This window comes from Haliotis asinina, chromosome 9, assembly GCF_037392515.1.
Source record: "Haliotis asinina isolate JCU_RB_2024 chromosome 9, JCU_Hal_asi_v2, whole genome shotgun sequence".
Lineage (NCBI taxonomy): Eukaryota > Metazoa > Mollusca > Gastropoda > Lepetellida > Haliotidae > Haliotis > Haliotis asinina.
This window is the reverse complement of record NC_090288.1, coordinates 53,275,406-53,303,299: the sequence shown is the minus strand read 5'-3', so window position 1 is coordinate 53,303,299 and position 27,894 is coordinate 53,275,406. Positions and strand designations below refer to the sequence as shown.

The 27,894-nt window shown below is 38.4% G+C and overlaps 2 protein-coding genes across 2 annotated transcripts in view; one reads left to right on the top strand and one right to left on the bottom strand.

Annotated features, from left to right (window-relative positions):
- The window catches only part of LOC137296336 (protein O-linked-mannose beta-1,2-N-acetylglucosaminyltransferase 1-like), a 32,118-nt gene extending 27,721 nt beyond the window's left edge, over positions 1–4,397 (bottom strand). The window contains exons 1-3 of the mRNA XM_067828109.1: positions 4,339–4,397; positions 1,480–1,625; positions 552–629 (exon numbers count right to left, since the gene is read on the bottom strand). Of these exons, the coding sequence (XP_067684210.1) occupies positions 552–629; positions 1,480–1,585 (184 nt within the window). The 5' untranslated portion in view covers positions 1,586–1,625; positions 4,339–4,397. The remainder of the gene's footprint in view (positions 1–551; positions 630–1,479; positions 1,626–4,338) is intronic.
- Positions 4,398–12,634: 8,237 nt separating this feature from the next.
- The window catches only part of LOC137296379 (dual serine/threonine and tyrosine protein kinase-like), a 37,019-nt gene continuing 21,759 nt past the window's right edge, over positions 12,635–27,894 (top strand). The window contains exons 1-2 of the mRNA XM_067828163.1: positions 12,635–12,899; positions 15,473–15,990. Coding sequence (XP_067684264.1) covers positions 12,770–12,899; positions 15,473–15,990 — 648 coding nt within the window. The 5' untranslated portion in view covers positions 12,635–12,769. The remainder of the gene's footprint in view (positions 12,900–15,472; positions 15,991–27,894) is intronic.

Below are 27,894 nucleotides of genomic sequence, written 5' to 3'. Positions count from 1 at the left end.
GTTGGGACCAGACATGATCACTGATCTATGAGTGAGTGAGTGAGCGAGTTTTATGCTGCATTCAGCAATATTCTAGCTATATGGCGGTGGTCTATAAATAATCGAGTCTGGACCAGACAATCCAGTGACCAACAACACAACAACACACAAATGAGAACCGATGACACGTGTCAACCAAGTCAGCGAGTCTGACATTGGTCACCTCTTACGACAAGCATCGTCGCCTTTTATGGCAAGCATGGGTTGCTGAAGGCCTATTCTACCCCAGGACCTTCACAGGTCCACTGATCTATGCAAATGTATACAATGTTTCATATCAACTGAAACAGATTACAGGTGTGGTGCAACCTATTGCCCGACGTCCCAGTCGAGAGGGTTTTTTCCTGTTGGGCAAGCAAATCTGTATATCATGTTGTACCAGTGTCCAGTTGACTTTCCAAAGTTGATTATGTTGCTTATTTAAAAAATCAACAACAAAATCGTACGGTATAGTGGAAAAATTATCAGGGATTCACTTCTTGTTTCAAGTGTCATTAAGAACATCAACTTACTAGATCCTGCTAGTATTGCCTGTACACAGTAAAGAATGACTCCCACACATGCAGTAATCAGCAGAAACCTCCTCATCCCTGAAACAGACATTGACAAGTTCACATGGAAAACAACAGATAATTATCAGGACTTAGTGCAAGAAGGATTGATCAAATAATCAGTCGGTCAATCAATCTTGCTTGTGTCAATGGGCTCGGCGAGTATTTGATATTCATAAACACTGAAACATCAAATAACTTGAGAAAATATTTTTGTTTTTGCTATGATTGTTAAATAAAGACACACACAACCAATGCAGATTCGTGATTCATAGAATACAAACATTTGTGTGCATGTCTGAACAGGAAGCATCATGCCTGTTTGCATAATGACACTGTCCCATTACTACCCACATCAGTTTTATGCTGGGGTTTCAATGTTCATGTTAATGCAAAAAGCTGCATGTTTCACGAAAATAAATCTACATTTCACACACAACATTTTCTACCTGTGTGTTTTGCATGCAAAGTGTTATGTGTTCTGGGAATAAGTAACCGAAAAAACATATTTTGCCCAAGGAACCAAGGAACAGAAAATTAAAACCATTTTTCTCAGCTAACTTGACTTACAAATGATGATAACAAGCTAAAAAATGGTAGGACATGACGTGAAAAATATTCAGAAGTTATACAGGCTAGACCCCCCTTCCAATGCTCACAGAAGATGGCTTGGTTTACCCAAAATGTGATTACGCCATGTTCATGATAAATGTTTGTAAAGTTATTTACCTTCAGCAGTTTTTTCACATTAGGTATCAATTCTATAGTACCAATTCATTATATGTTTCACATGGAGACGATTCTCCAATCAATCTGGAAGACTGACACTGTGCAGAGTTTTAGAGTATTGTGTTTTCAAGCCAGTTAAAAATCAGTTAATACGGGTCACCTCCAAATTTCTTGATGACAAGTCGTCGAAGTCCCCGCACCATCATGGTGATGGTGTCGTGGCTGCTGCTACTGCTGGAAGCTCTCCTCTTGCTCTTCTTGGCCATACTCTTACACTTTCTTTCTAACTGCTGATGTCATGCTACACTGGAAGCAAGATAAGAAAAGATATTAAAACTAGACCACTGTCCCCTATCATGCAGCAAATTCAACCATGCTTCACACATTCAACCGAGTGCCTCTAAGTATACATACCCTGTTCTTCAAGGCTGTTTCTAGATCTTGAAAATTGGTCAGTATGTTCAAAGTCAATTGGACTTAAATAATCTTCACAAATTTAAACAAAATAATACAGTTGTTAATTTCCAATCCAAGAAATTTCATGGTATTTTGTCTGAATTCCTTGCCTTTACAAGATCAGAATTTTGGAGATGATGGGGTAACTGAATCTTCAAAGCGTCCACTCATCATGGTGAAGACCCGGGTTTGATTCCCAACATGGGTACATTGTATAAAGTCTCTTTCTGGTGTCCCACACTGTGATATTACTGGAATATTGCTAACAGCGATGTAAAACCATGCTCAATCCCATTTCAAGGTATTTTGTCTGAAGCACCCTACAATGGAATCTGTCCAATCTGGACTCTCTGTGAAGCAGTTTTCCCTATAATCAAGACTACTCTCAAAGACTTGTCAAAATCGTTCTTAATTCATCATTAAAGCTTGCTTCATATTCCAATACTATGGGTCCTGTGAATTTTTCATTGGGTCAGACAGACATCTGAAACATACAGGACCTAACATTCTGTTACTTCTTAACACCATTTGTGAACACTGGCAATGCTGCCTGAAACACAACACATACTCTAGCACATTGGCTGACCCGGAGGGCGCTTCAGCTCCCTTCCTTTTGAAAATGACTTATGATCAAGTCTTTGAATGTCATTTAGAAGTGAAAATACATAAGAATGAAGGTTTTTATGGATATCAACTTCTTTATGTGAGAACACATAAGGAAGTTGATATCCATAAAAACCTTCATTCTTATGACTTATCATCACACTGAAGATGTTTTTTGGCATTGGCAGAGCCAATGGGGGGTCAGTGGGTTTGCACCCTTTCCTTTCAAAATGCCCACACAGCAGTAAATGTTTAGTATGTTTAGCAGGGCTCGATTTAAGAGACGTCCTAAATACATGTACATAATCAATATTGGGCCTACTTTTGGAATACAGCACCACAAACTTAAAAGACACGTCATAATACTATTTTACGAAATTGCAGGTTATTTTGTTCAAAAGCATGTTCTTGGAACAATGACCTCTGATGCCACCATAGAAACAATTACACTGAAATGGACTTCATTCGTAATTACTTTTCGAAGCAGTAAGAATGTATTACACTGGACATGTCAGCCATTTTCGTGCCAGTTCAGTCAATGTATTTTATTTGTTAGAATTATTTAATCGACCTAATCCAATATAGTTGGTAGATGCATGAGTACCAGTTGCTTTCCTTTTCCATTTTTAATACTTTGTTCACAAAAAAAACCAAAAAAAACGGGAAACCGAAAACGTCAAAAGTTAAATAAACAATGATATCTTTTAATGTAGAAAATTTTGAGCTAAAGGAAATCGGCCTCGAACTTGCACTCCAGCAACTTTCACCTCTATATCTACATATTTTCAGTAATGATTCGAAGTCTAACTCACCCTTGTGCCCATGTCTCTTTCATTCCTAAGTGCGATCCACTTTATCCTTACTGTGTTCCCTACAACACTTTTCTATCACAAATGCACACATTCATTTTTATACAAGCACGTCTTTATGCAAGCACCATGAAATCGACGTCTGACGCCTGACCCCAACAACCTTTTTCAGGTCGAACCATTTCAGCTCATTCCACGCAACATGGTATCTTGTAATAGTACGGAATAGTACGATTGTGCCAAATGATATCAGGGCCATTTGGTAACCATCAGTTCACTGAAAGCACGAGACACCAAGTCTATCCGTAATCTTGGTAATTGTCCGTAATTCTTTCCATTCATTTCCGTGACGTCACAGGAATGACTAGCTAAATTTGCACTTTTTCCAACAATGTGGACGTAGCTCAATCGGTTAACTGTCAGGCTAACAATCCGAAGGTCGCAAGTTCGCATCCGACGGGTTCTCACAAACTGATTGCCTGTCTCAGTAACATGTGACCAACAGCTGAGAACGTCCTCACGAGAAATTGTGGTGTTGAATTCTAAAGGTGCTCCCAATATTGAAATGTTTTCAGTGATCATTTTCCCTTAAATGTTTGAGATTAGAATTTATGAAATTCAGTTTTTTAATCCTAAAATACAAGAAGAATGTAAGAACAACACGTGATGCTAATAAACAGGCAAAACATAATCACTCTCATAACAAATGACAAGCAAAAAGAAATTTAAGATCACACTGTTATGATCCTACCTAACTGCTCTGGCCTTAGTTCAGCTAGCTAATCGTCGGTGCATGTCTTGGCAGGCACACGACGTTTGCTGAACTACCCTGGCCTGTACAATATTGTGTTTGTTGGTGCAATTTAGTTTCTTTTATAAACACGAAAAGGATTAGGACCAGGTGTTGAAATATGTCGAAAGTATCAGCTGAACAATTCCCAATGGAACTGATTTGATACATCTGAACAACATGCAACTGATTTTGTCAAATGGAATACGCTGATCTCGTTCACGACTTCAGTCCAGATTTCGATGTTTTGGTAAATTTCCGTCTGCAGCAATCGATGATCATAAAATATTTGCCAACCACCAATTGTTCTTTTTCAATAGTAATCGTATGTAACATTATTAGAAATAAGTAACAGCTGTACCTTAAACTCGGGTAAAAGTTCCCTTGATGTCCATCTCGGGCTGAAGAAGTGGAATCGCCATTCCCAAGGGCAATAACTCTTCCCATTGTCATATGATGCATACCTCTAAGCATTATTGTGGCAATTTAATGTGAGACTCAATTGAAATACGTTGTGAGAAATAAAGCATCAGGTATGGCCCTAATCTAAACTACTCTTGAGCTTGGAATATCGAGGGAAAAATGTATAGGAAGCCTGTCATTTCCCTAAAAGTCGTCAGGTAATGAGTTGCGATCTACATGCCCAATCTGACATCAATGCCTAGACAACAACGGTTTCACCGTTTTGGGTTTTGTTTGTTTGTTTTGAGGTTTGTTTGTTTTTTGTTTTGCTATTCGTTTTTTGAATAAATGCTACTCAATGCAATTAAAATTCAGGAAACTTTGCATGTTCATTAGACCATGACTTATAATTTAGAATACTTATTTGCCGCATTGACAACTCTACCTGTAAAAGTATCTATTGATGAAAGTGTGTCCTAGTGATTAAAGTGTTTTAGAGGCTCCCCGCTGTCACCCATCAGTTCACCTGACAGGTGTGCTGACATTGATGGATTTGACAGAGACGTTTCGACATGTCGACACATAATATATCACGGCACTGCCACTGAATACTACTACTGTCCTCATGTTATAATTAACTACTACTACTTCTACCACTACCACTACCACTACCACTACTACTGCTACTACTGCTGTTACCACTACACCAAATGTCAGCTCGCAATGATTAAAAGACAGACAGACACACGTAGTTTATTTGATTCTCAATTCCCTAACAGCAAGAAACAGAAATATAAATATCGTCCGACAGCCAAGGCAGCCTCACGCAACAACGGTTTCATCGGTTTTTATTTTTAAAATACATACAACTGAATGCAGTGTTCCGGTACGCAAACTTTCTCTTAACTGAATCCTCAAAGATGTACAAGCCAGATCCTGCATTTGAGAGACAGAGAACTGATGACTTTAAAGCTTCATACTGATTTTGTCTGTATCCATCTATGTGAACATTTACTTCCTTTATACATACGTGAGTGCAGGAAAATAGGCAAGACATGGCAAAACTATACTTTAACACACAAAAAAAACACTATAGATGCCACTCTTGCCTCGTACTTAGTAACATCAGTGATGATAGTTATTCTTAGTCAAACCTTAAATTATTGACTATTATAGTGCTTTCCTGAGGGTAGTTCACAACTAAGGAAATGTGAATCCCCATCTAAGGGATGCAAACATTTGGGAAAAAATAGTTTTTGTTTCAGCACACAGGTGTAATGCAAGCGAAAAACGATTTGATATGCCAGGAGGGAGTGGCGCTTAAAATTCTGCATCGGTTATATTGTTCCGGTGAGTAACTATTTAATACGAGGTTTGAGCACAGTCTTGTGAGGAAATGGGTATCAAGTTATCAAAGTGTGATGATGGCGATATTTTATTTTGACATTAAAATATTTTATGAATCGAAACGAGGAAATTACGTTCCCAAATAATGCTAACTTTTGCTCGTTTCGCTCGCGTATCAGGGGCGTAGCTATCATTTGAAAAAATGCCCCCCAAAAACCACCTGGCTTACACATGCTTAAATTGTTGGGCAAATATGACGGCTGGGCAAACATTCAATACTATATGTAAATATAAACCTTTGCAACCTATCAAGGCTTACACGAAACAAATGGCATGTAACGCGCCTGCTTATAGCAAGAATGGTACTACTTTTTCTCTGTTGCGTAACCCTATTTGCGTTATGTGTGCGTGAAGGAGACCACACGCGTCTTATGCAAATAAGGGGAGGTAACTCCACAAGCCTTCTTCACGAATATTTCGTTTTCCATAGTGTATCTTATGTGAGTTAGGTTTTATGCCGCTTTAAACAATATATATCCCATCATGTCACGTTCTTTGCTGCGTTATGTCGTACTCAGCAAGTTTTCACTACATGCCTGTAACGGTGGTCCTAAATAAGCGAGTCTGGACCAGATAATCCTGTGACAATGAGCATTGATCAACAAAATTGCCATGTACGATGACAGTCTGATCACACGATCCCCTTTGTCGCCTCTAGCGACAGGCCTAGGTTGCTGAAGGCAAGTTTTAACTCAAAGTCGTGACTTGGTCAAAAATCATCGCAGCATGCATAGATCGGTTGGATGTTGATCGTTCGTGACAAGACCACAGTTACGATGGACAAGCTTGAAAGGGCAGCCACTCATGAAATTATCATATGAATATTTATCACCATAAACACCGGCCATACATCCGCATCTAATCTTGGGTTGTATTATTCAAAAGATTGGAAAACTGGATTTATGTTTAAGGCTATGTCTGCTAACAGCATGTGTCAGAACCATAATGATTGATTACAGACACCTGGAATTCGATCTTCAGCGTACCCCGCGTCTAAAGTGAATTACAAGATGTGTATTGCGATACATGGATGAGTGACAGTGTAATGCAGACCAGAACCTTGGACAGGTTCGCTCACTTACCCTCAAAGATTCGGCATGACTACAGAGTGAGCGAGTGAGTTAGATTTTAAGCCGCTTTTTGCAATATTCCAGCAATATCACTACGGGGGACATCAGAAATGGGATTTATACATTGTATCCATGATGGGAATCGAAGCCAGGCCATCGGGTAACTAACCACTAGGCTACCCCACCGCTCCTGAAGTGTACTGAACCGATAGAGGGAATCATGTACTAGAAAAAGTACTATTCACGCCTAATCAGATCCGAGTGATCTGGCAAACGGTATGTTAGCGAGTGAGAACCTTTAACGCCGCATTTAGCAATATTCCAACAAGACCACGCAGAGGAACACTTCACGCATTGTAGCCATGTGGAGAACTGAACTCGGCTCTTGAGGGTGACCAGTGAGCGCGTTAAATAACCCGACCTTTCATCTCACATAATTGTTTTCCCATCATTCTTCGCACTTTTTTACTTTGAATAGAACATACCAAACAGTCGTTAGATGTATCCTTCCATTGTTGGCATTCCACAAAACACGAACCAAACAGCAAAATTCAGACGGGAAGACTGTTTAGTTTAGTATTGTCTCATTTTTTTCACGTCATAAACGTCATACAGTGGGATATGAAATGATAGACAAAAGGTGTTTGTAAAACATATTTTAAAAAATCACACAAAACAGTCTGTTATTTACAACACAACTTACATAAAACACAGAAAACATGGAAAACATGAAAGTTAAGTCTGATATAAAACATTGTTTCATTTTTCTGAAACTGACAAAAGCTTAACTGGATTTCCGTGTTCATACTAGTAACTACAGAAGATGTGTGGTGTCAGTTTCCGGAGTTAACGGAACTTCGGGGTCAGTAGCATGCGGCTGCTATAACTGTCATAATGTACTGTTACTGATGGACAGAGAGACAGGAGGAGTTTATTTCAGTGTCACAAGATAGGCCACATAAAATAAAAATATATCATTTCGTGGAATAATAAATGAAAAACATACCAACCAGACAAATTTCTTATGCGACACTGTCTCTACAATGCAGCAGTGAATATGTATGAAAACATATATAAGGGTACAAGACAGGAGTGTGTGTGGCTAAAATATACTGCCACGTCATCAGTACATGCCCTTAATGGCTTTCGTAACTTGTTGCTCGCTGGCAATAATATTACAATAACCGTATGTGCAATGTTTTACTGAGGTAACGAAACAGTGTTTAATGTTCAAATCTAAGACATGGTAAAAAGGACATCAAAACATGAAAAGTATCTCATTCTCAAGTGCATAATATACCATTGAGTGTGTCGTCTTTGCTATGTGCCTGCTTCTGTATTAAGTTTGACATTAGCACTTTAGGTCATTCAGTTTTTTTGTTTGTTTGTTTTTTTGTTTTGTTTTTTGGAGGGGTTTGGGTTTTTTTGTTTGTTTTTTTTTACTTCTAGAGATGATGCGTCGAACATACGGTGGGAAAAACAAAATAAAACAAATAAAAAAAAAATAATAGTAAAAAAAAAACATGGCGATCTAGGTCACAGTTTTCCAGTGTAATTTAAATTTCTATGAATGCCATTTTAGCAGTAGGGAAGTACAGTATGGACATCTTTTATTTCGTGTACGCGTGGTTTCCCTACGCGATATACATTCTTGTTCCGCTGTCAAGACCGAATCGTCAAACTCACGAAATAAAACAAGTTGTTACCCATAAAGTTTGACTACATATCAAATGGGCAAAAAACATCACACGAATTAGAAATCTATTTGAATATTATATTTATACAACAATGAACATCACAGGCATTAAACAGATTTTCCCCTTTGATTACGCAATAACATGCACGCATACAAAACCTATCACTATAAAACAGCCATCGAGAAAAAATATGAGCAGTGTCGACTTCAAATGTGTAACAATGCGTGAAAAAAGAGTGCTGTTAACAGAGCTAGGTATGTCAAGGTCACGCAGGTGTATTACGCTATATCTCGAGAGGACATTCAACGACCCCGTGACACTAGACTCAGGTGAGAGCCGAGCAAGATATGCAACTGTACGTAGAAAACCCGCTTTCGCCCCCGCGATTTTTTATGCCAGAGACGACAGCATACCATATTTTATATGTTAACATCATTGTAGAATGTGTGGACTTCGTTGTTCTGTCTCGGTCGTTTATTTTTCAGAGGATTATAGCAAAGTGGTTATAGTGTTCGCTCGTCTCGCCGAAGACCCGGATTCGATTCCATACATGTATAGGAAGCACGTTTCTGGTGTTCGCCGTCCTGACCTTGCAGTGACATTGCTAACAGCCGGGACCATATAATTGTCCGCGCTAAAAGCTGCGTAAAATTAAACTCACTCACTATACATTCATTCTAAAAGTTAAAGACAGATGTGGCGTCATCACATATTCACCAGCGCATGGTTTGTCTACTCCAGACACTAGGTCTAATGAATAGATGGTGTACCTTTAGGGCCAAAGCTATTGGCTTCTTATTGTTGCCTTTCCTGTAGTCGGCTAAAGGGGGATGGGAGAAGGACTGGTCGTCAAGGAGTCCGCATACTGAGAGGGTTATCTAACTCACTATAACACACTATAGTATTTACTAGTACAAAGGATACACACGCGTATGCATGCACAAACCCGAATGCACGTCTCTATATGTCAAAGCTTACATGCAACAAAAACAAACAAAAACAAACAAGCACAATTAAAATAATATTATAATTTATTCCTGTCATATAATATACATTTACGATTATGAAAAAAAACAATTAAATTAGAAGCGTACACTCTCAAATCAAAAGTGAAATATTTTGTACTTGGGTTTACTACCCTCCAAACGAAGCAGCCGGGATACCGAACCCAGTCAGAGCGGGTAGGCGTGCACTGTAGTGTATCGAAGACTTTTATTGGTTGGTTCATTTGCTTATATGCTCAGGTGCGTGCATATAGAAATGTTGTGTTTAATAAATACATGCTCGTTTTGTATGCATTTGCGTTCGAGCCAGTCAGTAAATACTGAGATGGTGAACTACCGCTTGACAACTATTAGATGAGCCAGCGCAGTGAACGCGTTTGTGACAAGCAGGCGAGGCAAGTCATCTGGACCAATACACCTGTTTGCTACAGGTAGATTGGTTATTAAGCACGCGCAATACATGCTGATCGATACCGCTACTGTTTAACACATGTCGTGGGGCGATTTACTTCAGCAAAACACCATCACGACACGATTCACACGAGGAAACTGAACTTTTCAATATTTAGACGACAACGTTGAACCTGTTTCCGTCTTGTTTCAAATGGAATGTTCTGGAGGGCGTTCCCATATGTGCAAATTGGGGTCATTTGTCAGGTGGTGGCTCATCTAATACTTGTCACGCAGTAATGCGTATGTTTTTACGAGTCGCCATCTTGAGAATAAACCATTCCGGCATCGCGGTTGAAGCGCATGCTCTTTTCATTGCCTTATTTGTAGACAATCTAAGTTGCAATTGCATTTTTGATGATTTGTTACTGTAAGTCCATACCGTAAGGTATCAGAATTTAGTTGCAACGTTGCGTTTTACGTTACATGTGAGCTTGAACATAATTTCGGGTGAAACTCTACTCACCTCCACTTAAAAGGTGGTAGGGTAGGCAAGTGGTGAAAGCGTTCGCTCGCCACGCCGAAGACCCGACTAAACCCAACAAGCACACCAGACTAAACTCAACAAGCGCAAAAGAACATACAGTCAATCGGCTTTCCAATCACTTGCCGATAAGGTTTATCAATATACAATGTACTGGGCTACACCTCTGATTAGATTGTCAAAAGGACAACGGTATGAAGTGATTACACAAAATCGGCCACAACATGAACAGCCTGAAGATGTCACTGATTTGCTGATTGGCATATATACTGTAGAGCATGTTACATGTTAACACCTGTATGTAACATGTATGGTAAAGATGTAACATACGACTCAACATAGGAATATACTCTCTGCAATACTCACACTGATTGCTATTTCCCCCACGCGTGAAAGTCTGGTCTGCAGTACTCCATGCTTGTGATCAGTGGCGACTAACGGGATCGGGTGGTCAGGCCCTTTGACTTGGTTGACAATAGGGCTGGGACGGCTCCAAATTTCCCTCCCGGATGTCCCTCCCCCTATTACCACACCCTACCCGGAAACCCGTTAAGTTAATTCCTGCAAATTTGCAAGAAGTAAAGAAACTAATTTTCGAGTTTTAATATAATGATAATGTCCATTTGTTTTTCAACATCTTAACCATGCATTATATCCAAAAGAAGTGATTGTAAATTATGTCTAAATCTTCAAAGACAATACAACATTTAAAACATGAAAGAATAACATACCACAGTGTTTAATCATTCAGTCACGTGATCACAACACCTCCAGGTATGGAGATGGGTACCCGAGTCCAACTCATTACTCATCCGCTCCGGTATCCGCGTTACTCGTCTCGTCCCTATGGCTGACACGTCATCGTATCCCTTTTGCCTAGATCGATGATCATGATGTTGATGACTCGATGTCAGGCGCTGGCTATGTTTGTTAACCTATAAACAAGAGAGTTAGCCACAACTGTAAAATCCTCGAAGACTGGGTGGTTAATGTTGCGACCTGACTGACTAGGTGCCACTAGAACCTAGAGTAGAGGATTGCTGTATCTTGATAATGATGGAAAGGACAAGGTATTATAAGGGTGGTTTTTTGGCCCACTAACAGAATTGGCTGAAAACTTGTTAAAGATTTTGATGTGAGCAAAAGCGTGACCCACCACAATTTTTAGGTGTGCATTCCAGTTTACTCTCTTCATATGTGGCTAAAAAACTGGGATGGGTCATGCTTTTGCTCACACTTTTCTATCACTCTGAAAATCAGAAAATGTAGGTTTCTACAAGATATTGTAAAATATGTTAACTTTGAGGTCTTCAAAGAGAAAAACTAACAACATAAAAACATAAAAATGAAATTGGAGGTAACCTCAACAATTAATTTAGCCCTTTCACACCTTGTCCTTTAACGAATGTTTCCGATGGAACCGATTGCGTTCTTGTACCATGATGCGTTAAATTATAGGTCTGCACTTGCCTCTAATAAAAGTTTGAGGTCTGATAAACAAAAGCGCTTAACAGATAACATGAAGTTAACTCTCTGTTGTTTGTACAATGAACATTCAAACAGACAGTGATACGAATCCTCAATAAAATCTTTGTCTCTATTGATGAATATCAAAACTCCTTGACAAGAATAATCGTATACATGTATGCAAGTAAAGCTTGCACATGGCAGTTTCCTTGGAACAGGTGTTATTACAAGTAAGATACAGGCACGCTGAGTACACTTGCATGTGTGCAAACCTCTCAGAGACAATGCTTGCACACTGGTAAGAGAAATAGGAGCTGTCAGGTTGAGATAAGTTTTGATAAACGTAAGGGTATATAATCATATATTATGCAATATCTGCTGAGCGGTTTCCATTCACGGGCAAATAATTAATTTTGTCAGTAAATGTAACACAAATCGCATCTCTTCTTCCTCATGGCCTTTGAGATTTGTCGAAACAAATCTGCACGATTGCTCGGTAACCATTGAGAGCCAGAGTGAAACAGCAGATGACATTCAAGTTTCAGAGCATAGGCTCAGCATTTTGAACTCTTCGCGCGTTTACCGACTTCAATCAAGGGAAGTAACTCCAAACAATGTGCTCGCTTCAAATACTTCTTCCGCAAAACACTGGTCACGAGTGTTATGCCACAAACGAAGCGAGAGACACTTCCGACAGTTAATGGAGACTTCTGGTTTGTGTCAGTCAGTCGTTGTTGCTCAAATACAGTCATGTAGACGTGTGACCTTCTTTAAGTGGGCATTACTAGGTAATGTCAAGTAAAACCAAGGTATGAAAATGGCTGCCAACCTGCCAAATGAGCTCCACAAATTTTGTGGGCATGCTCAGCGACTTCGTCAAATTTTGGATGAGACGAAACGATGTTTCGAGGACATCAACAACAGTGGACAGTTCAACGGAAGTGAGTAATGACTACTGTATCGCACTGTCATTTGATCAGTTTATGACCAAATTAAGAGTTGTTCACGTCTGATTTGTGTGTAGTACTAACTAGGAGACGGGGTAGTTGCGCCACACCCTTCAACATTTGGTGTTTTGGTGCTTAAGTTAAAGTCAACATGTCACAACTTTATCCTCAACATTTTCAGTGAAAAAATCTGTGAAATGCAAGTGTGTTATAGTGTCTTTGTATGGAGAATATTTCAGCATGCTTGGTGTTTGAAGTGAAACCTTAGAATCTTAGAATCCATTACTTTCAACCCTAAGTCATTATTTTTATGCATTTAGAAGTGATTTTCATGCTTGTTTGAAAACTATTGACTGACTTGGGACGTTTTTTGGTGACTGATTTTCTTACGTTCATTGGTTTATGTTTAGTGTGGGGATTATTGTAGCCTTAAAATGTGCCATGTGCAAGCTCTGATTGAAATCTGCTTTCACTGAGCCTAGAGAGAACATGGACTGTGATACTGTAGCACTATTGGCTAGTAAAAGGTTACTGCAATATTTTAGCAGTTTTTACAAAATATCTCTGCCTTTCATTATATTAATGCACCAGGAGTAATTATGATACTTAATTAATTAATCATGGATGTGTCAAGCCCATTGACTGCCACCAATCATGTTTTTATATAACATGATAGGATGGAGTCATGGCTTTATAAATGCATGGTTTCTCACAACTAACAGTGAACAGTTATCACCATTCTAAATTTATCAGGCGATTCATGAAACAGTACATGAAGTTATGTCATACACACAAAAAAAATAGATTGTGTGACTATTTCAGTGTTTCTTTTACGTCAGATTTACAGGGAAGGAAACAATTAATGATATGTTACACTGGACTTGCTATTAGTTCATTGGACATCTTCTCTGCCCCCATTCCCACCCTGCTAAGTTAATTTTTAAAACTTTCGTAATAGGGTTCATAAATATATCTTTACTTTTTCTCATATGTTACTTACAGTGAAGAATTTTCTTTTCTATCTTTAACTGTTGCCAAATACCGTTGGGAGAATATACTGGAGTTATAGTTGACTGGAACTGTACACAAATGATACTGATGTGTTGGCGATAACTTATATGCAGCGAAAACTGTTTGCTAACCAGTAGTGCCTGTGACATCTTTTGCCTGCTGGCACTTTAAGCTGGTAATACTGTAGCGTCACAGCTGGTTCATTCTACTTGTTAGTTGTCATGATTATGTGGGGAACGTGTAATGAATACAAACTTTGTTTCGATTAATATTCCTTATATTCTAAATGGAATGCTATCATTTGCACATTTATTCATTTAGATTCTATGAATGGTGGATGGAAGTGGCAGGTGTCCAGATGCAAAATGTGGATTATAATTTGGATAGATTCATTTTCACAGAACAGTGCGGGCCTTTGACACTTTAAGCAGAAGTGTTTCATTAGATCAGAAAATGGAAAGTCAGTTACAGGATTAGATAGTTGTGTGATTTTCATAACAACCAAATGTTTTTATGATATTGTGATTAATATAATGAGCAAGTTCTTTGGAACAATAAGCAAGACCAAAGCAAGATTCAGAAATCATATAAATTTTGTTACACAATTTTGTTGCACAATGTGGGGACCAGTTAATATGAAATTTGGTTTATGTTTACTTGAAATGCTTTAAATTCTCTGTTTGTTGTTTGGCACTCAATTTACAAGAAATATACTGAAATGCAGATGATTGTTTGGGGGAAAGTGTGAAGCATGCATTAATCAAAATGTCATTTTAACATTTTATTGTATACTCCATGGATGAAGCGTGCTAACGAGCATCAAACTGAGTGTATGAAACTAATGGAAATTTGTAAGATGAAACAAGTGGAATTTTCAAGTTTGGGTGGTCATTTACTTGAAACAATACATTATCATTTCCTTATGGGAACTAATGAAGTTTCATGTTGTACTTCCCTGGCATATCTGCTAATCTGTCAGTACCTGATTTATATCCAACATTTGATGGCTAACGTGAATGTAAACCCTGTGAAGATCTGGATTACAGTTGGTCTTCAGTAACTAATGCTTGTCACGAGACTATGATAAGAGGCTGCCAATGCTTATGATGTCAGACACTGGTTTGTCTACCCCAGACTTAATTATCTGCACACAACTGTCATATAGCTGGAAAATTGCTGAGTGCATTGTAAAAAACAAACACAAACAAACAAACAAAATAAAATATAAAGGAAGTAAAATATATATGTTTATGAATATATTATTTGATAATTCATCTGATATAAAATGAAGTTAAAGGACACTTTCTTTTAAACCAATGCTAGATTTTACGTTTATTTGCAAGCTGACCATCTAAAAAATATTGATTGAAGTAAGATTTTAAAATTTTCCTAAGTGGTTTTCTATAAATCTAGTATCAGTGAGGACAGCAAGGAGTCTGCTTTTTCCACAGAAAATGGTTCAGAAAGTTTAATGTTATTCCAGATTTGAAAAATGTTGATTCAGCATTTCTGTAAAGAAAGAAAGTTTAAAAGCATTTTTTGTCTCTGTGTTCCAGCTCAAATTGTGACAGCCGAGCTTCTGAAAGAGGAAGAATCGGAGGTGTTGTCAGTCATTGAGAAACCACAGACAATTATTGTGTTGGGCCAGACACCTTACGCAAAGTCACGTATCGTAAATGAAATCTTCAACAAAGCGATATTTCCATCGCTAGATGAAAGAGACAATGACTCTAAGTTCCGAATGGTTCGGTTTCGCCGTGGAGACACTCTGTCCGTTAGCCTGTCGCTGCCAGATGATTATGACTTGGTGGACAACTTAGAGGCTTACAACGGACCCTGGAACACAATTCCCAAAAATGACCTTGAACTTTTGGATGGTAGTAGTGCTGATGTTGCCAATGGAACAGCAGTGTTGGAAGTTACCATTAATCATCCGCTGTTGAGGTTTGGTTCTCAGTTGGTTGTGTCACCGTCCAAGTATGGGGATTCTGTGGAAGCAGTCTTGCAGAAGTGTGTGGAGAACGCTACTCCACTTCTTGTGTATGGATTTGTCTCAGATCACTTATTTGATAAGGTAAGATGAATTCATTAATGATGTATTTTGAAAGTGATACAAAAGTCCTCATAACTTCCTGTACGTGTTTCATGGTTGTGGTTAGGGCTACGTCAAGCCTACCGGTTTCCATTAAAATGGAGCCAAAATATAAGTGATATATTCTGGAAATGATTAAAAATTCCTCATATTTTTATGTACTGAAAGGCACACTTTTCTTGATATACTACAGTAGAAACTGTTCAAATGGCAGCTATCTAATCTAGCAAGTTGTGTCAACACCAACAAAATCTCAGTGTTCTTGGCTAGTGCATTTATCATTTAAAAGCTCTTCAGTCCAGTCTGTTCTGGATCTTGGCATGAAAAGAACTGCCCAAATATATGTTTGCACAATAATCAGCACATTCTTATTTTGCACAAGGCGAGGGGTCGGTCAAATGTGTATTGCCACCAATTAATCCTGCATTGAAACTGCATGGCTGGTGACAAAGATAACATAATCTTCACGTAGTAAGGATGTACTTGAACATGTTGTTGATGAGGATGAGCTCAAATCTTTGTCTTTCATCGTTAAAGGTCACATGCAACGTAAAATACAACTTTGCTAATTCTGATACCATTCGGCATGCACTTACCGAAACAAATCATCAAAAATGTTCAATTCAACCTATAAAGTTGAAAAAATATGCGATGAAAAAAGGCCCGCGAAATCGGAATTCAAACGATTCGCTAAATTTCCCCCAGCTCTTGGAGGAAAACGGTTTCAACAGCTGAGCTGCGCTGTACCCATAACATATGCGCAAAGAATAGGTTCATGGAGCTTTAAACTGTATGAATGCCTGGAGTATGAGGTTGTGAGCAGTAGTGTAATCTTGGTTGTGTAAATAATCTAATCGTTACGTTAAAAAAATTGTTGATTGTAGCAAGCAGCCTCTGTCACAGAGAAAGCTCAATGTCTGGTTTATTGACAGTGTCTTTCTGCCTGTCTGCTAAAGACAATATAAACAGCTTCAATCATTGACCACATGCAGTTTGAACTTAACACCTATCATGCTATATGCCGTAAACAATATAATTGATTTATTACTCGTGCACCAGAGTCCTTTCTCTGCCACATTGTGTAATTAGGCAGGTGTGATACTTCTACACATGACATGTTTTTATGTCTGTGGGTTGCAAACAAACTACATCCATTTTTCTTGGATGACTGGATCTGACGGAAACTGGTGCAAACTTTTGTCAGTTTCAAGTCCAGCTTTGTACTTGACGAATGGCAGTTTCCAGCCACACAGTAGTTCACCATCTCTACTGATATGAGTTTTGATAAGATCGAACGCAAATTCAGAGAACATGTATTTTCAAAACCCAACATCTCTATATACATTCTTTATGGATAACAACTTCTTCTAGTTACATGATTTTGTTTGACAACTGTATATGAATCCATACTGAAACGACGCATCAAGTACAATAAGTGAAGTTGTTATCCATAAAGAATCTTACTTTTTTGTGACTCGCCATACTTCTAAAATGCCCAACAAACAGATCTTCTTTCTGTATAAACAATGAACCCTCGGCATATCAGCAAATGAACCAGTCTCTGGACTCCTATTCATTATATCTTATGGTATCTTATGGTAATTTTTGTACAAACAGTATTTTTCTGTAATATATGGATACAGTGTGTTAGGTCCCCATCTGGTGCACCCCGCCGTGATGTTGCCGAAATATTCCCCTGTCTTGTGGAACTGAATCTCTAAACTCTTTTAAATCAAACTTCAAACCTACCTCTTTTTCTCAAAATTATCTTTATTAACCTTTATTGTTTATGCATTATGCACCTGTCCATTGTAGGTGTCTTAGCTCTGTATATGTTATATATGTATTTTATTGTGATAATGTAGTGCCAAGAGCATGCTTCTGAGCGTAGATATGTGCAGTTTATCAATATACACTATGATTATCAACATATTGCGAAATACGGGATAAACTAAACACACTTATTTCTGTAAAATATGCTAATTTCAGAGACTAGATATAAGTCTATTGCCCAGACTACTGGCTTGGCCCCAGTATTAGAATGAAAAGCCTGTCTATTGCAGTCTATAATAAGCATAAGTGGAATGAGGTTTAAAGGTTTTGGTCTTATGGTAACACTCATGCACATGTGTGTGTGTAGCTAGGAGTAGTATAGGGGGTTGCGTGCATGTGTAGACAAGCGCTTGTACAAATTTGGACTACTGTTGGTTTTGTAGTATTATACCTGCCTTGAAGGAGTTTAACCTAGATAAAGTCTTTCACATGGTATATTGACTCCAAGACGACCTGTCATTTTTGTATCACCTATGTTCTAAATGGTCTTAGGTCAGAGCTCCAGATAAGCTTTTGTCTATGTGAATGTGATACCCATACTTTTGAAACTAAGTGGGTACTTCCAATTTCAAGTGGGTTTTCATACTTTTTGATACCCACAATGTTTTTAAAATCTGGGTGTGTATTTCAAACAACAAGTTGAAGAGGTGGTACTTTTTTGTTCTTGATAATAGATGGAAGACAAAATCATCCAAGTTAACTGATAATGATAAATTATAGCTATTGGCTAACATGGCTTCATCCACTTGTCATATTTGGGATTTCACTTTCTTAGTAAAGTACAAATTCTAGTACTTTTTTGGTTGAGTCCCATCAGGGATTTGAACCTAAAAAAAAGGAGTAGAATTTGTGCTTTACTGACAAAGTGAAATCCCAAATATGACATATGTTGCATTTGACCACTTTCTAAATGGCATCGTGTAATCATAGCTTTTGGCCATGGGAGCCGTGCCAGTTCATACTTATCCGAGGGCTGCACAATGTACGCAGTCTAGACTACCGGTTGTCCAACTTTCATTTTTGTGGAATTCGCAGTGGCTGAGTGGGCTAGGCGGCTTACTTTGTGTGCTGGTGATTAGGTGCCTGACTCTGAGGGTGCGGGTTCGAAACTAGAATTTGTACTTTACTAAGAAAGTGAAATCTTAAATATGACATAAACCATGACTCTTATTCTATCTGTGTTGTGCATCTAAATTATGCTTCAAATTATTGAAGATCTTTTAACCATGTATATTTGGAGATAAGAAGAAAATAAGTTATAAGACATGCAACATGATTTTGATGTATTTGGTAAACATGCATCATTATTTTGACGTAGCATAAATAAAAATATTTAGTTGTTTTTTCATATGCTGGGCCTTTATTTTTCTTGCATGTTTCAACTTTTTTTCAGCATATTATACACAAATACGCAACATATCTGGAACTCTGTTAGTTACATCTACACATCGTGTTGATTCAGAAATGATTGTTTTTGCTTAAGATGGCTTCAAGGGCTATATTTTCACTAAAAGGGTCTCACTGGCAAGAATTGTATAAAGGTCTAAGAGCCCATCAGTCAGTTTATACCTTAATCCTAGTTTATTTCATTGCAAGCCCTTGTCATTTTTGCTATCTCAGACTTGTTATGTTTGTATTCATCGTCCCTAAATAATAGTCACAGAAGTGGCATGTGAGACAGTCGTATGGAGCTTGTATAAAACCTTGTGGGGTGATGTATGAAAGAAACAGGTCTCTTAACAAGCTGAATAAATAATAATATAATATTTACTTTAAGTTCAAAAACATTTTCATCAAATTCATTTCCTTAATTAGTTTGTGTAAAATTTTTGTTTTTTCATTTGGTCAACTTTTGTGGTTATGTCAGTATCATTGTTCCATGGTTTTGTGAATAGTGCTTGTTCGATGGCACATGTAACCCTATCAGCATTCACTTGTTACATGACCCGTGGAGACCCGGGGCAAAATAGTGCATGAGTCTTCTGCAACCCATGCTTGCCACAAGAGGCGACTATGCTTGACTAAGAGGCAACTAACAGGATCAGGTGGTCAGGCTCAACGTCATTGGTCTCCACTTGCACAGATTGATGCTCATGCTGTTGATTGTTGATTGTTTGGTCCAGACACGTTCATATACAGTCCGCTGCCATATAGCTGGAATATTGTCGAGTGCCGCGTAAAATTAAACTCATTCACTCATTTACTTATTACATAAGGGGTTCACTACAAGATTGGTAAGAGCTGGCCAGTTGTGTGGTGACAAGCTGGTCTTTCTCAAACAAGACACAGTCCCCACAGTTGCTAATCATACAATGTCATAGATACAAAAATAGACCACTATAATCAACTTTTTACACTTGAACCAATCCAATGCTACTGGGACACGTTAAATCATGATAATACTGACAGTATCATTCAGGACTTTCGTTTACTGTTTCTAATTATGAAAGCATGTCAAAAGAATTTCTTCATCGATAATTGACCCCACAGGAGTGAGGATGGCAGGTTTTATGTAACACAGATGTGTGCAACCAAAATGCACAAATGTATACAGTGGATGCAGAAATAAACATATACTGTGTCACCCTGGGATGCACAATAATAGCTGCTGTTCCTAGTTTGTGACATGAAATAAAAAGTTCTCGTAATAAGATAATTATTAAACTTTTACAGTGCAGTCTGCAGCAAAAGAAAAAACTTATGAATGTCAGCTTCTTCATTGTGAAGTCACCTTCATCACCTGATGAAGGAGCAAGTGTGCACTCCGAAATGTCATGTTATTCACAATAAAGAAGTTGAACTCCATAAATCTGGCTTTTCTTGTGCATTTCACTTCTAAATGACTTCAAAGATTTGAGTCCAACATCATTTTAATACCTTACATGACTGTCCTATTTCATGTAACGACCCTAGAAATTTGTAATTGATGATGCAGTGGACCCCTTTTTCTGTTGGTCTAGGTGAAACACTGGGATGGGATTTGGGGCAACAAATTAAGATTCCGAGATGAGCCTCTCACACTGGGTACTAAATGCTCTGGTGACATCTTTGTCACCAAGGATGATATTATCTTTCAGTTTCACATGCATTGCTAATGGCAATCCTTTCAGACCAAGTTGATATATGTCTGGAATGTTGCTCAAAGTAGTCATAAGTCAGAGGTAAATGTGTCGAGCAAAACACAGTTTCATCTGCAAGACTCATTTATAACTGTATGCTGTTTCAATTCCAAAATGGAATCCATTTTGAATATTTATTGCACCACCGTTTCCTCCATACCAATGAACAGTCAACATCATGGTGGTTGGATTTTTTTTGTCCACTGTGATAATGAGTGCATGAGTTCAGTTTTACTCCCCTTTTAGCAATATTTCAACAATATGGGTGGGAAACACCAGAAATGGGCTTTACACATTGTACTCATGTAGGCAAAGGTTAGCATTTTCCACGAATCCACTGATTTCCGTGTTTTTGGTTTCATTTTGACCATTTCTAAGATCAATGTAAATTTGCAATAAAAATTTGAGAAGGGGTGAGGGATTGTGATGTCGAAAGGGAAGCGCTGTTCGTGAAACACAGAAGTGTTTGCTAACTGTGTGTGAAGTTTATATTTCTAATGAGAAGTGAACCAGCGAAACCTATGCGATGTGAGTTCCTGAACCCCAGTTCTTAGTATATTGCACAGTCAGTAAACTATTCTAGGGATAATGTATAAGGAGTGAAGTACCGTACCTTTGCGTCTGTGGTAAACAACACTTCGGGGGAAAATGCCCCCCTTGATCCCCGGCTAGATTTTTCAGTGCTTTTTACGATTTGTCATTCTCATGTCTGTGTTGGGAATTTAACCCATTTCTTTGGCATGATGAGCGAAGGCTAGGCTAACCCACCGCCCCATTAATAGTGAACATAAAATGGTATTGGTTGGTATGGTCATTGAGTTGTATCCTCTTGACCCTGATGTCTGGGAACCTGTGTGAAGTTTTCTGCAGAAAAGCTGTGGTTGTATTAGTTTGACTAATTATTCAAAGGTAACAACCATTTAGTAATTCTGTCCTGTTAACATGGTTTAATGCCTGTGCAAGACAGGATACATTGTCTGAAGATACTGATAAGACAGACATATAACGTCATGTAGTTGAGGTTATCACATGTATTGTCCAGCCCACATATGTCCAAGGGTCTGATGGTTGATAACAGCAACTCAGCAGCCCAAATTGTAGCCTTGCTTCAAGGATATACTGAATTCTAAACTGATGGATGTAGAGTAATTCAGTTATTTAAGAGCCAAATTCAGACGATAGGACACTTACGATGTCTGCCTGTTAGAGGGACAGTGTATTTATAATTTATTTATATTTGTTAGAAATTGTCATTTCAACTATTAATATTACCTTAATGACTTGTACAAGTCTATCAGAAAGTGCTGATTAGACAAATCTGTTACTGGTAAGGAATCACTGTCAAACATAGTTGCTGTGTTTTTCGTTACAGCACAGATGGTTTCTTGGGTTCTTGAGTCTGATAGATCCCAGCTAGGACCCAGGTACCTACAGGACAACCCAAACATGTAGTTAGTCACATGACACTAGCAATAAAACTTCATGGTTACAGTGCAAGTTGCAGATGGGTAGCCTAGTGGTTCATACATTTGCTTCTCACGCCAAAGACCAAGGGTTCCATTCCCCACATGGGTACAATGAGTGAAGTCCATTTCTGATTTCCCCCTTAGTGATATTGCTGGAATACAGTGGAAGGTGTCTAAACCGACCCCCATTGGGACTGAAGAAATGGTATGGTTCAGACAGGGTGCTGCATTGTAGAGCTGATGATATACGTACGAGTCACAGATGGGACTGAGATTTTATGCCGGTGTGGACAACTTGCCTGATTGGACAGATTCCAGTTTTGACAGCTTCCACTGTATTGCTAAAAGTGGCATGCAATGCTAATCACTCACTCACTACTGATGTTTACAGATTGCTGCCATTGTGCATGCATTATTTCTGTCTTTATGTTTAAGTAAAGATAGAGCTTTTGATCTAGACTAACGCTTAGTGTCTGAAAGAAAATCATTTTGATAGTAACATATAATCTTATCTGAGTTGTAACAAGAGAGATGGGATACGCAGAACCTGAAGAAATCTAGACTTGCTTCGTTTAGGGCTTTACCATTGCAGGGAGGGACTGGCAGTAGGGAAACGAATGTGTGAGGTAGACTACTTTCAGTCATACTCATCGTATTCATTGGAGAGGTTGGGTAGCTTAGTGGTGAAAGCATTCGCTCGTCAGGCCAAAGGCCCAGGATCAATTCCCCACTTGAGCCTAAATTGTGTTAAGCCCCTTTCTGGTGTCCCCCACTGTGATATTGTTGGAATATTGCTAACTAAACTCACTCACTCAGTGTATTCACAATATAATGATAATAACGCCACTTATAAGGGCGTAACTCCATGCCGCAGAGCCTGCTCTGAGCACATTCAATATGATGGACAGTATTACCCCAGGTAACCAAAGCTGCCTGTGAGGCACTAGAAGGTTAATTGTAAAATGATTTATCTCACCAGGTACCTGGTTTTACAAGGTGAACAGAGGCAATTTTGAACAAACGCACTTGCCTTACATGTCTCAGCTCTGAGACCCCATGTGGTTCATTGTGGGGCAGGTCGAAACACTTGGAAACTCTCTGGAATCCTGCAACCAAATATGGTCACCCATTCAAGGACATGTCAGAACTAATGTTTCTTAACTTGAACTGATTTGTGACCTGGCCTCAATTGCTCCAAACAAACTTAAGTGTTTACTCAAATTTCGATTTGAGTTTGACAATTTGACAGCTAAATTTTTAACTCAAGTGCATTTTAAAATAACAAAGCCTAAACAACTTCAGTAATCTTAATCCACCAAACTCATATTGCCTCACGGATTATGCTTGAGTATGAAATTGATTTCATATCTTTTTGGGAAATTCATTTTCTCATATTTAAATTAAAGAGAAACTGGGGCTAGGGCTATTATTACTATTATTAATATGCACAGGACCAGTTTCATGCCACCATGTACATCTAAACACTTTTAGCCAGGGCTCCAACAGTCACAGTAAATTGTGACTGGTCCCATCCTTAGTAGTGTCAAGTATTACACTAATGAATTCTTGGATGATAAGTTGTTAGATGAATGATTAACAACGGCTTAAGGTAAAGGAGGGATTATTATACTTATACAATCTCCACGTGTCTGAACTGTGATCCTGGGAGTAAGGCCTATGGCAAGCACTACAAGATATGTGAAGGGTTCTTCAGCAAATTTCATACAGGGTCAAGTTCAGGTTATCTCTGGGGGTATTTGGCCTCTGTGGTGAGCAGTTCAGATGGGAAGGGAGGTAATGAGGTCAGGGAGGTCACAGTTGATCTGTATGCCCAGCTCACCTAGTTTGTGGAAATTCAGTAATATCACCATATAAGCAGTATTAGGTGGCATTAAACTGTCTCAGACATATCATATATAATTTTCAGTATTTTCTTGTGTATTTTGTATTAGAGGAATACGCAAAGCCATTTAGACAATGATCATATGTAACATGTCTCATAGTCAGGATTCCAGTTTCTTTGTATAGTACAGATTCTAGTACTCTTTGATTTGATGCTGACACTGAGGCACCGAACTGTGATCTAATACACTCAGTCACCATAGCTTCCATAAACTCGGAAGTCTGATGACTAGAGGTATAGATCACTTTGTGTAACCCTCTGACAAGTGTAAGTTGATGTTAGAAGCTATACTTTACTGAAAAGGTGTTTTTACATATAACCTATATTATTTGTGCTGAAGTGTTTGGCAGCAAGGTTACTACACATTTGTACCCAGGATATTATTGGTCACACTGCCTGGTGTACAGGACTGTAAGACCCTTGTAAATTTACAGTGGTCTTACAGCCCTGTACACCCTTTCAAAACACTATGTGATGATTTTATTGTAACCCTTAAGATCTTCTGACTTAGCTTACCTTCAAACAACAACATTCAACATTCTGCAGAATGAGATGCAAAACATTTCACCATGATATTTCCTGAACAGTCTTCAAGAGAGATAACTTGGGATAGCTTAGTTTGTGATAAAAATGAACAAATTTGAGGTTTTGCTAAATGACAAGTAAGATACAGAAACATTTTATCTTTTGGCTACATTTATTGATGCAACCAAATAAGTAATTATGGCAATAATTTTATTGCTTTGTATATACTCATAACTGTGTAAGTCAACTCTAAAATTTTGAGGCAATCAGCCATTTGGCAACCACATTCCTCTGAGGTCAAGGTCATTTGTACAACCCATGTAGTTTGTACACCCTGACAAATCTGCCTACATGGTTTCATATGCTTTGGCTATGAACCCGTCAGAATTCGATGAATTTATCTTAAGGATAATAAGTTTATGTATGACCACAGAGTCCAAGTATTGTAACTTAAGGGATGAGGCCATGTTCCGCAACCCCAAATTGAGATTGGTTCAATCTGTACTTCCCTTTTACCTCATTGTGGTTTATGCAACATGACATATGCATCATTGCGTATGCTTGTTTCTTATGTAATACAATGAAATGAATCTTCAGTAGTATGCAAGTTTTGGGCTGACTTGCACGAAGCGATCGTAGCAGTACAATGATTGTAACTCCCATTCTTCAACAAAGGCTTAAGATAGTCATAGCGCTAAGATTGCTTTGTGCAAGTGGGCCCTCATCAAGGAAACTGTGCAATGCTGTGTGGACATGTCCTGAGGGTATGTCTCTGCCTCTATGTTCAAATATGGCTCAGGTATGTATCTTTGCGTAGACATGTACCTGGGTACGTATCGGTAGTGCCTGTCCTGGCAACTAAGCCTTCTCTGTGATACTCTTGTATGGTATTATCTGCTTCATTCTCACTCTTGTCAGTTTTCTCAAAGAGCCCTTTGTGCTTGTTAGGTAATACAGTATCTGTCTCTTATGCACTTGTTATATAAATTCACAGTATCTGACTCTCTTGTGTGTACTCTGTGTTCATTGTTAATTTGTCCCAGATATAGAATCACAACCCCTGTAATAGGACTAACCCCTTCACGGCTATTAGGCCAGATCAATCCACGTTTTCAGTGAGCCGGTGTTGCATGGATTTGTCAAGTAGACCACAGTATTCGTGGAAGCCTCTGTTGGGTGACTGTGAAGAAGGGCAAATGATGAACAGGTGTACACTGTGTGAAGCAGAGCTATGCTTAATTTGTCAAAACAGTATATATCTGCATTTCTGTCTGTCTGATTGTCTGTCTCCTAGTCCATTAACCTATTACTTTTCTTTCTGTCTAGTACTATGAAGAAACTGAGGGGATTGGGTGGACAGCCTCATTGATTTGGTTGACATGTCATTGTATCCCAGTTGCGTAGGTAGATCCTCATGCTGTTCGATTGTTTACAAACTGCCATATAGCTTGAATATTGATGAGTCTGGCATTAATCAACAAACCAACCAACTTTCAGCCTAACCCTCTCTGCAGTGTTAAAGCCCTAAATGAAGTACCGGAATAGATTCTCTCAAGTTCTGAATCTCCCATCTTACTGGAGCACCTTTTCAAATTAAATGGGATTATTTGTTATATTTTATAATTATATATACAGAGACTAAGTGTAAGTTTAGTTGGGTCAGGATAAATGATCAGGCCTGTGAAGGCCATGTGGATGTTAAACACTCATGTTATCTTGTAGAGGGCTCAATGTCCGGTTCTGACAGACAAGGATGTTTGGGATGAAAGCTGAATTTTTCTTCTCCATTCCATTTCATATATGCATTTTTTGTTGAATTCTACAATTAATACATGCACAATAAATACTAAAGTAATTGATGAATATTCGGATTGATTTTTCCAGATAATCATTTTGTTGTGAAAAATTTCTTTCCAAACTGCTTGAAGTTTTCTTTGACTGGCATTCTAGAAGTTGAGATGACAAAGAATGAGGACAATTTTTTATGGATGTACAACTTCTTTATCCAGTATAGGTGACGTTTCGACGTAGACTCATATGTTGTCAATCTGTTTTGAAACTTCACCTGCGGAATAAAAGAAGTTGTATGTTCATAAAAATTGTCCTCATTCTCCATTTCCACTTTTGTATGAATTTTGATCATCTTGACCTATAAGACTTAGGTTCCAGATAACCTCCCAAATTAATTTCAAAGGTCCCCTTAGACAGCATATGGATGTCGCAGAAAGCAATAAACTAGTGTTATGAAATGTGCCTGAGGATTTGATAATGACAGGGAGTATATGTTTCTAAGTACACAATATGTTGTGTATCCTCTTAATGCAATATTATAATCATCACACTATCCATTCATGTGAACAGGATGCCCTCTCAAATCAAGTAACATTCTGAAAGGGTATTTTTAATCAGTGTTATCATCTGCTTGTTATTGTCCCTTGTAATACAGTATAATACAGCCAGATAGCGTGAAGGCTGTTGGTCTGCCCAAATTTCATTTACATTTATCTTTCTATTTATGTAAGGGCGATGAGGTAGCAGAGTGGCTAAAGCATTGGCTCCTCGTGCTAAAGTTCTGGGTTCGATTCCCTACATGGTTACAGTGTATGAAGCCCATTTCTTGTGTCCCCAGCTGATACTGATAGATCATTGGCAAAAGTGACAAAACAACATAAACATTTAAGTTTGTTTGGGTTTGTTTGATTGTGCAGCACCCAAACTAAAATTTCCGCTCTATGACAGCAGAGTGTAAACAAACAAAAATAACTGTAAATCTGGACCAGACATTGATTGATGTCATGAGCATAGGTTGATGCAATACAGTTTGGAGATGTCATATACCAAGTCGTCTTCTATGCCCTCCTGATCTATCTTTTGGCCTCATATAACTGGTTGGGGACCTATATTCTAACCGCAGTCATCTCACTTTGGACAAGCTGACATTCTTGTCAACACTTTGTTGTGAAGACATAATGTAAGGTACACATATAAAGAGACACAGTGTCTGTAAATCTAAGACTTACTTTGCTCATATCAGCACATC